We start from the raw sequence: 10,803 nt of genomic DNA on the forward strand, positions 1-10,803 counted from the left end.
GACTATACAAAACGTGGATTTTTTAAAGAATATTTTTCCATGGACTATACAAAACGTGGATTTTTTAAAGAATATTTTTCCATGGACTATACAAAACGTGGATTTTTTAAAGAATATTTTTCCATGGACTATACAAAACGTGGATTTTTTAAAGAATATTTTTCCATGGACTATACAAAACGTGGATTTTTTAAAGAATATTTTTCCATGGACTATACAAAACGTGGATTTTTTAAAGAATATTTTTCCATGGACTATACAAAACGTGGATTTTTTAAAGAATATTTTTCCATGGACTATACAAAACGTGGATTTTTTAAAGAATATTTTTCCATGGACTATACAAAACGTGGATTTTTTAAAGAATATTTTTCCATGGACTATACAAAACGTGGATTTTTTAAAGAATATTTTTCCATGGACTATACAAAACGTGGATTTTTTAAAGAATATTTTTCCATGGACTATACAGAACGTGGATTTTTTAAAGAATATTTTTCCATGGACTATACAAAACGTGGATTTTTTAAAGAATATTTTTCCATGGACTATACAAGTCGTGGATTTTTTAAAGAATATTCTTCCATGGACTATACAAAACGTGGATTTTTTAAAGAATATTTTTCCATGGACTATACGGAACGTGGATTTTTTAAAGAATATTTTTCCATGGACTATACAGAACGTGGATTTTTTAAAGAATATTTTTCCATGGATTATACAAAACGTGGATTTTTTAAAGAATATTTTTCCATGGATTATACAAAACGTGGATTTTTTAAAGAATATTTTTCCATGGATTATACAAAACGTGGATTTTTTAAAGAATATTTTTCCATGGATTATACAAAACGTGGATTTTTTAAAGAATATTTTTCCATGGATTATACAAAACGTGGATTTTTTAAAGAATATTTTTCCATGGATTATACAAAACGTGGATTTTTTAAAGAATATTTTTCCATGGATTATACAAAACGTGGATTTTTTAAAGAATATTTTTCCATGGATTATACAAAACGTGGATTTTTTAAAGAATATTTTTCCATGGATTATACAAAACGTGGATTTTTTAAAGAATATTTTTCCATGGACTACACAAAAGAATATTTTTTCATAAACTACCAAAACGTGGATTTTTTAAAGAATATTTTTCCATGGACTATACAAAACATGGATTTTTTAAAGAATATTTTTCCATGGACTATACAAAACGTGGATTTTTTAAAGAATATTTTTCCATGGACTATACAAAACATGGATTTTTTAAAGAATATTTTTCCATGGACTATACAGAACGTGGATTTTTTAAAGAATATTTTTCCATGGACTATACAAAACGTGGATTTTTTAAAGAATATTTTTCCATGGACTATACAGAACGTGGATTTTTTAAAGAATATTTTTCCATGGACTATACAGAACGTGGATTTTTTAAAGAATATTTTTCCATGGACTATACAGAACGTGGATTTTTTAAAGAATATTTTTCCATGGACTATACAAAACATGGATTTTTTAAAGAATATTTTTCCATGGACTATACAAAACGTGGATTTTTTAAAGAATATTTTTCCATGGACTATACAGAACGTGGATTTTTTAAAGAATATTTTTCCATGGACTATACAAAACGTGGATTTTTTAAAGAATATTTTTCCATGGACTATACAGAACGTGGATTTTTTAAAGAATATTTTTCCATGGACTATACAGAACGTGGATTTTTTAAAGAATATTTTTCCATGGACTATACAGAACGTGGATTTTTTAAAGAATATTTTTCCATGGATTATACAAAACGTGGATTTTTTAAAGAATATTTTTCCATGGATTATACAAAACGTGGATTTTTTAAAGAATATTTTTCCATGGATTATACAAAACGTGGATTTTTTAAAGAATATTTTTCCATGGATTATACAAAACGTGGATTTTTTAAAGAATATTTTTCCATGGATTATACAAAACGTGGATTTTTTAAAGAATATTTTTCCATGGATTATACAAAACGTGGATTTTTTAAAGAATATTTTTCCATGGATTATACAAAACGTGGATTTTTTAAAGAATATTTTTCCATGGATTATACAAAACGTGGATTTTTTAAAGAATATTTTTCCATGGATTATACAAAACGTGGATTTTTTAAAGAATATTTTTCCATGGATTATACAAAACGTGGATTTTTTAAAGAATATTTTTCCATGGACTACACAAAAGAATATTTTTTCATAAACTACCAAAACGTGGATTTTTTAAAGAATATTTTTCCATGGACTATACAAAACATGGATTTTTTAAAGAATATTTTCCATGGACTATACAAAACGTGGATTTTTTAAAGAATATTTTTCCATGGACTATACGAAACGTGGATTTTTTAAAGAATATTTTTCCATGGACTATACGAAACGTGGATTTTTTAAAGAATATTAAAAATATTTTTCCATGGACTATACAAAACGTGGATTTTTTAAAGAATATTTTTCCATGGACTATACATAACGTGGATTTTTTTTAAAGAATGTTTTCCATGGACTGTACATAACGTGGATTTTAAAGAATGTTTTTTCATGGACTGTACATAACGTGGATTTTTTAAAGAATGTTTTTCCATGGACTGTACATAACGTGGATTTTTAAAGAATGTTTTTCCATGGACTGTACATAACGTGGATTTTTTAAAGAATGTTTTTCCATGGACTGTACATAACGTGGATTTTTTAAAGAATGTTTTTCCATGGACTGTACATAACGTGGATTTTTTAAAGAATGTTTTTCCATGGACTGTACATAACGTGGATTTTTTAAAGAATGTTTTTCCATGGACTGTACATAACGTGGATTTTTTAAAGAATGTTTTTCCATGGACTGTACATAACGTGGATTTTTTAAAGAATGTTTTTTTTAATGCCTCTTTGTTTCAAGCTTTAATTTAATGACTCTTTAACATACAAAATATTTACACATATAAATAATAACAACAAAACACACATTTAAGCTAATTTATTATACAATTTTGAAACGAAAGAAAATTCCTACTTTCACTTATTATAGGGATAGGCTGGGATTATTACTTCACTATAGGGAACTAAACGTCTATCACGAAGACTTTTAGTGACCGCTGGATATCTTTGTCCTTGGGCTTCACCTTGACCTTTACCTTTGGCATAGATGCTGTTACATGTCGATGAGGGAGCTTGAGCAATATGAGATCTGGCCTGCTGCAAAACTGTTGAATGCTGCTGATCCTGTGCAACCTGCTGTTGTTCACAGCGTCCATTTGGATAACATTTTGTCACCAGGCGAGCTAATGGTGGACTATTTGGTGTTGGAAATTGTTGTTGCTGCTGTTGTACTTTCGGTGCGTCAGGGTGTTGTGACAAGGGCTGATTATTTGGTGCAGCGAATTGTTGATGATGCACCTGTACATTAGGAGTACCGGGATTTTTAGTCAAGGGCTGATTATTTGGTGCCAAGAATTGTTGTTGCTGCTGTTGTAGATTAGGAATGCCTGGGTGTTGAGACAATGGCTTATTATTTGCTGCTGAGAACTGTTGATGATGCACCTGCCTAAATTGCATGAAGCCCTGATTTACATGAGAGATCAAACTACCTTTAATTTGTTGAGAAACTGAATGAGTTTGAGCTTGATTGTGGCCACTAATTACACGGTGTTGATGCGTGTGACCCGTCAAGGGATTGCTGGCATAACTTTGTCCATTTATCGTTGGATTTTGTTGATAATGATGCACTTGTCCAACTGGAACTGAGTTACCAATAAGTTGTTGATTCACATATGAAATAGGAGAAGTTGACGGAGTTACTACGGCTGCTCCACCTGTGTGACCTGCACTTTGTCCCGTTATTACTGGCTGCTGTTGGGCAAATCCTTGTTGCTGTACACGCATTTCTACAAATTTATTTGATGATGACATACTAACTTCATAATTATGACCCGTCACTGTAGGTATAATCATACGATTCGCCGTTGTCAAATAATGTGGTTTACCATCGGCGTTATAGAATGGCACCAAAGGTTTTTGATAATCATATTGACGGCCCTGTACGCCAACACTTATTACGATTAACTACAAAATTGAAAACAAATTTAGTATTGATTAGATTTGCAATATCCTTATGCCTAACTTACCGTAAATGCGAACTTTATTAGCATTTTTGCAAACAATTTTTTTCTCCTTTTGTTTTAGTTAACGTATGAAGTTATTTCGCCCCCCAACCGCTTTCGTTGGTTGTCAAACTTGAAGTGCACTCATCTGGTCAAGTTGGGGATGCACAGAGTTCATCTCGAGTTTGCAGTTCACATTTGTTTTGTTTTTTTTTCATTTTATGCTAATTTTATTAGATGATTTCAAATGAAATTATGCTACCAGGCATATGTGCGTGTGTGTTCATTTATGTACAGTGGGATAAATTGTGTAAAATTGTGTATATAATTTGGAAAAATAACCACCTTTTGTATAGGTTTTGTATATATAGTTCATGGAAAAATATTCTTTAAAAAATCCACTTTAAAATTTGAACGTATTTATGGTATTTTCATTATTTGTGGCATTTTTTTGGACATTTGAACTTGCGACAGATTAGGATTAAAGTTCAAAAGTATTGCAGAGGAGGTTCTTAAAGGAATGGACCGACGTAGTACATAATGAAAGTGGATCTTATTTTTGGTGTCATATCTTATCTACAGATATCGCGCCCATTAGTCATTTCAGTGGGTCATCGTATAACTTATGGACCAGTATGCCAGCAACCATGGACTTGTCCACGGTTGCACTAAGAAACAAATGTTGAACCTTTGTGGGGTTGGTACCCTTAGGGAGGACCGATATGGGCCATTTTAGAAGTTAAACTAAATTTTGACAAAATATTAGAAGATGCAAAGCTTGGACCCAATTGGTTGCCCCATTCAAGTGACATCGTCCTAGCATTTCAGTGACATTTTTTAAATATTGGGGAGAAGTACCGGAAGTTTTCGACCGGTATTGCCCCATGAAACTAAGTTTGAATGTAATATGACGAAGACCAAATGTTGGACCAAATCGGTTGAACAGTTCGAGAGTTATCGTGGTCTCCGACAGCCACATATGGTGACATAGGGATTTTTTACACCTTTTGGGCTGTTTTCCTAAGAAATATGGACTTGCACCTGAAAAACTCTCACTCTCATCACTTCAACAAAAATCAAAGTGATTCAAGAGCAGGTCTTAAAGTGAACTTATCCGAAATTTTGTGTGAGCGGTACCAGCAGGAGTAGACAAATATAGTCCATATTCGAACCTGATATATTTCTGGTAGAGTTATCGTGCGCACATTTTTTCCGAACATTTTTGAACTTTTGTGGGGGAGGTACCTTAAGGAGTGGACCGAATTTAAACTATGTTGGGACAAAATATTACGAAAGCAAAATTTTGGACCGAATCGGCAGATCCGTTCGAGAGTTATCTTGCGCTCCATCCACTACACACGGTGTCATATGGGCTTTTTGCAACTTTCAGACTATTTTCACAGGAAGTATGGACTTGCTCCTGATGAAACTTGTATCGTCGTGTGGGGGGCAATGAATACAAGTTGTTGCAACAATCAAAGCAATTCGAGAGCAGGTCCTAATCTGAACTTATCCTAAATTTTGTGTCGGAGGTACCCGAAGGAGTGACCGGTTGAGTCTATATTGGAACCTGGAAGGAGTGACGGAAATAACCCATCTGCGAACTTAAACTAAGTTTGGACAAAATATTACGAAAGCGAAATTTTGGACCAAATCGGTTCATCCGTTTGAGAGTTATCGTGCGCACCAGCCAGACAGACACACAGCGAACGGACATTGCTAAATCGACTTCAAATTGTCGGAAACTGATTTCGTCCAAAAATACTTAGGGTCCAAAACCATTATTTCTATGAGGCACATTATGTCCGTATGAAAGTGTATATACCCTCGTTAGCATAAATTCTGAGGGTATAAATAAATATGAAGTGGCATGGTAGAACAAGAAAAGGTAGCAGCAATACCCAGCTGACTGAACTGGGTTGTTGTGTTAGTGTCAAATTTCATATGACATTTTATACATTCATTTCTATTTCGATGTACATTAGGGACATCTATTTTTTGAGAAAAAAAAATATATCATTCGGAAAAAACCATTTCCCAGAAAGACTTCTTCATATCAATGATATGTAACCTCCTCCAAGTTCGAACGATAAGCAGCGCAGTAAATCCCCGCTTGTAGAGGCGATACAACGTTTGTTAATATGTGAGGCATTTTGTTAAAATTTAAAAAACAAAGCCCTAATAAACATGTGCTTCTTTGATTTCTAAAACAAAACATTGAAACAGCTTCTCCTTTTTCTATGAATTTCCAGCGACCCCAAACTTTTCTGCAAGAATTCTACTTTCTGCGAGAATTTATGCATTTAGTGGAATGATGTGGAAACATAAAAATTGAAAATGTAACGAACTTTCATTCATGTTTTCCAAAATATTGAACCAAATGTGAAAAATTATTAGTTTTTAAATTCCAATAATTTATAGACATTTCCTTGTTTTGTTTACAAATACAACTGGCAGTAACGTTACAAACAAAAACAAATTCCTTTGTGGTTGTTGTTCGAGTTGTATTTGTTGTAGTATTAACTTTACCTTGTATTTGTTCTACCATGATGAAGTGGGTGGAAATTTAGGCAAATTCCACCCCGCATTTAAAAATAGAACATTTGTTTTTAGCATACTTTTTCACTAGAAGATGAATAAAATAACTGCTTATTCTAGTGGTTATAGAATAACAAGCTATTCACAGCGACATACCCTTGTTGAAATAATGGGTTAGTACGGGGTTCTGTAGGTACCCAGCAAACCAAATGTCTGATGTCCGACATATCGGAACAATTTCAGAAGCAAAATCGTTCAGATTTCATTCCGATTTCTAAACGATTTTTCTTAGGGGAATTCGTTCAGATTTCGTTCCGATTTCGGAGAAAATGACGAAAGTAAATTTCCTTTCGGCAATACTAATGTTTTTCTTCCGATTTCGGTACGAATTCGGATCGATATGTCGGAAACAAATTTCCCTTCGCACAGCAACCACCTTTTGTATATATCTAACATGCAACATTTTAGTTTGTTGTCGAAAAACAAAATGGTTGGTTATAAAATTCGCATGTACAATTTTTAAATATTCTAAAAATTAATGCAACATATAATAATCGATGCTAGTGCTGATAGATTCAACATATTCGAACACAAGGTTTACATTGCTCTACTATAACTACAAAATGATAACAGTGAAAATCATTAGACACGTTTGAAATTAAGATCTTCTAATAAAAAAAGAAAAATTTATCAATAAAAAAGAGGCGTCAGGGAAAGTTTTTTCCTTCGATATTCATACGACATTATTCCAAAATCGTTCAGAAATCTGTACGAAAATTCGGAGGAAAAAAATCGAATTCCGAGTTTCCCAAGGATTTTTCTTCCGATTTCGTTCCGAATTCTGACCGAAATCGATCCGATTTCGCTCCGAAATTATGTCAACCACTTCATACAACTTTCGTTAAGATATCGTTACGATTTCGGATCCGAAATCGGATGTATCGTCCGAATTTTGTTCCGATTTCGTTACTGTGTCGGTACGATTGGTTTGCTGGGTAGTTACGACAACCAAAAAAAGCCATAAAAACCCATTATTTGGTAAGAATTTTTTGCTAAGAACCTACCGCCTTGCTTTTTTTTAATTTGCCCAGGTTGTGTTAAGAATATCAAAAATGTGTTTAAAGGTTTACATCTACACATAAACTGCTCGTCATATAACTTTTTGTTGCAGAACATCTTTTTTGGCCCAAAATGTTTAAATGTTTTTAAATTCTTCCATTAAGTTCCCCTAACTCTCATTTCATACCACTGTACATTTAATTTATTGCCCTAGCCAAAACTATTAAAACTTGTTTAGACAATAATAACCTGATTACAAACTAACTAAAGATTTTTTATATTTTTGTTTTATCGATGCTCTTCTTGTCATTGTTTCATATTTGTTTTTTGTTTTTGTATATCAAACATGCTAGTGGCTTTAAAACAAAACAAAGCTAACATATGATGAACGTTGTTAGTATGTAAACAGGCTGATGTGTGATCGGCTAACCAAACCAGTTAATAACATCATTAACAAATCATTCGTTGTGGTTTTTATTTTGTTGCTCGTGTCGAAAGCGTAGCGTTGGACTCTATTACTTTATCTTGGGGAATAGGAATTTTTAAATGTCTTTACGATTGAATGAATGAATTACTTCATCTTATAGAAATGATGATCGTCTGTCGCTACGTTCATTCGTCGGAATCGCGTGAATTTAAATCATGTTTTATTGGAACGTGTCTGTAAATGTTATTGCTTCTAGCACCACAATACGTAACGTAAAGTTGCGGATGAAAGTCATTAATCTTTCAGTGTGTTTGTACAATTTGATATTTATGGATATAATAAAATTAAAATAAATTTTCATCGGGCCAGACCACAATAGCTGTGATAGATGTTATAAATGTAAGATAGTTTGGAATACTCTTTTTTGCGGCGACATAAGTCATTGTTTTTCAGTTGATAGTATGGCTTCACAGAAAGAGCAATGAGTGAATCGAGATTTGATCTAAAATTTATCGCTAATTTCACAAAGAACAAGGTACAAATTTGCAAAAATTATGTATTTCCAAAATTGCGAAAATGTATCGTCTTTAGAAGCACCCCACGTCCACATCTTCAAATATATTGAACCAATTTTTTGGCTTTCTTAGTTTCAATATGTTTACTATCGAATTCCATATATAAATTAACAAAAATATTAAAAATTTGTGAGGGACGTACTCGAATGAGTGGACCGATATAGCTCATATTCGAAGCTGACTTATGTCTGGAGGAAATATTAGAACGTGGAAAGCTTTAACGCAACCGGTATCTCAGTTCGATAGTTATCGTTCGCACTATTTTAGTGAAAAATTTTGAATTTTTTGCGGAGGTACCCGAAGGATTGAACCGATATGGCCCAAAACCTGACAGACAGACGGACGGACATGGCCAAATCGAAACCAAATTGTCTGAAACGGATTTCGATTGAAGCTGATTTGTAGCCAAGAACACTACACACTGTGCCACGTATACGTATAAGGGTTGCTTAAACGCTTACTTGTGTACCACCAACTCTTTGTAATTTTGCTGACAAAAATGTTTTTGCTGACGGTAAGCGTTGAACTCAAAAGCCTCGGACACACACGCTCTGATCCACGCTCTGTGTGTAAGTAGGTTTGCCTTGCAAAATTTTTAAGAAGAAGGTGTATTTTGCAGAAAGTAACTTGTTTACATAACTTTGTAATGGGTTATTCGGCACACATGGCTTCCACATTTTTGCTGGGAAGAGACGAGTAATGTAATGCTGTGAAAACAGCACACCGTGCTCCTGAACCAACTTTAATTGAAAGGAGCTTACATCTGGGAAGTTTTTACGGATTCTTAAACTACAATATCCATTGATGAGAAAAATCAAAAAAAAAAAAAAAATCCCCGGAGCGTTCTTACATAAATCGCGGTCAAATTTCACATTTTTAGGGTTTTTTTAGGTTTTCACGATTTTGCTTGGAAACCGCAAGTCCTATCGACATGAGATTAGAGAAAATGTTGTAGCAGTGAAAATTCTGTACAATATTGTCCCTTATGATATTTTTGTAGGTTTTACCATATTTGAGATATATAAGTTCAAATTTGGATAATTCACTGACTGTGTCGTCTCCTTATAAAACAATGTCATGACTGCAATTTCCCAACTTAAACTTATATATCTCAAAAATGGTACAATCTTATTTAGAATTTTCACAGCTATATGATTTTCTTTAGTCCCATTTCGATAAGACACACATTTTTAAAGCAAATCGTGAAAACCTAAGAAAAAACTTAAAAATGTAACCTTAACTTTTATATCTTAAGAATGGTAAGACCCAGGAACAAATAATAACGGTCAATCCACTAGAGACTTTTTACAGCTACAGCGTTTTCTTTAGTCATACTTACATAGAAATTGTTTCCAAGCAAAATAGAGAAAACCTAAAATATACCTAAAAATGTGAACTTTATTTAAAAATCCCTCCAGCGAATTTTTCTTGTTTTTGTATTTTTCTCATCTATGAACATTGCTGTTTCCGGAAATACTTTTCAGGTGTAAGCGGTTTTTATTTAAAGTTAGTTAAGGCGCACCGTACATGACATTGTTTTATAAGGAGGCGATACAGTCAGTGCTTTGTCCCAATTTGAACTTCTATATCTCAAACATGGTAAAACCTACGAAAATATTATTGTAGAGAATTTTCACTGCAACAATATTTTTCTTTTTGTAAATTTGATACGGCTTGCGGTTTCCCAGCAAAATCGTGAAAACCTAAAAAAACCCTAAAGGTGTCAACTTTGTCCGCGATTTATTTAAAAGGCGCTCCGGCGATTTTTTTTTTGTTTTTTGATTTTTCTCGCAAAAACTTCCTAGGCGTAAGCGGTTTTTATTTAAAGTTGGTTCAAGAGCAATAACCGGCTGAAGAATAATAAAGCCCCAAGATTCGATTGTTTATCAGCCGAGCTTTTCAACACCGTATGCATCATCTGGCACGTGAGTATTCTTTTCTGTTCCCACAAAAGGAGATAGTACTGTGTACGCCAATTGTAGGAGCAAAAGTCTGCCAACCTCGGATGCAGATCAACACTTACGAACATTTTCATCAACAAAGTTATTCTAAGCCATGTCTGAATCTAGTAT

General features: G+C 33.3%; 1 protein-coding gene across 1 annotated transcript; it reads right to left on the reverse strand.

Moving 5' to 3' along the window:
* Window positions 1-2,899: 2,899 nt before the first annotated feature.
* On the reverse strand, window positions 2,900-4,274 carry LOC141391301 (uncharacterized). The gene is made up of 2 exons (XM_073964211.1): window positions 4,157-4,274; window positions 2,900-4,094 (listed from the first exon to the last, which is right to left on the reverse strand). Exons 1-2 carry the CDS (start codon window positions 4,178-4,180, stop codon window positions 3,048-3,050), a joined length of 1,071 nt encoding a protein of 356 aa, XP_073820312.1. The 5' UTR covers window positions 4,181-4,274; the 3' UTR covers window positions 2,900-3,047.
* Between the last annotated feature and the right edge of the window lie 6,529 nt (window positions 4,275-10,803).

Source organism: Musca autumnalis, unplaced genomic scaffold, assembly GCF_047663935.1.
Source record: "Musca autumnalis isolate F117 unplaced genomic scaffold, ASM4766393v1 scaffold_1, whole genome shotgun sequence".
In the NCBI taxonomy this organism is placed as follows: Eukaryota; Metazoa; Arthropoda; class Insecta; order Diptera; family Muscidae; genus Musca; species Musca autumnalis.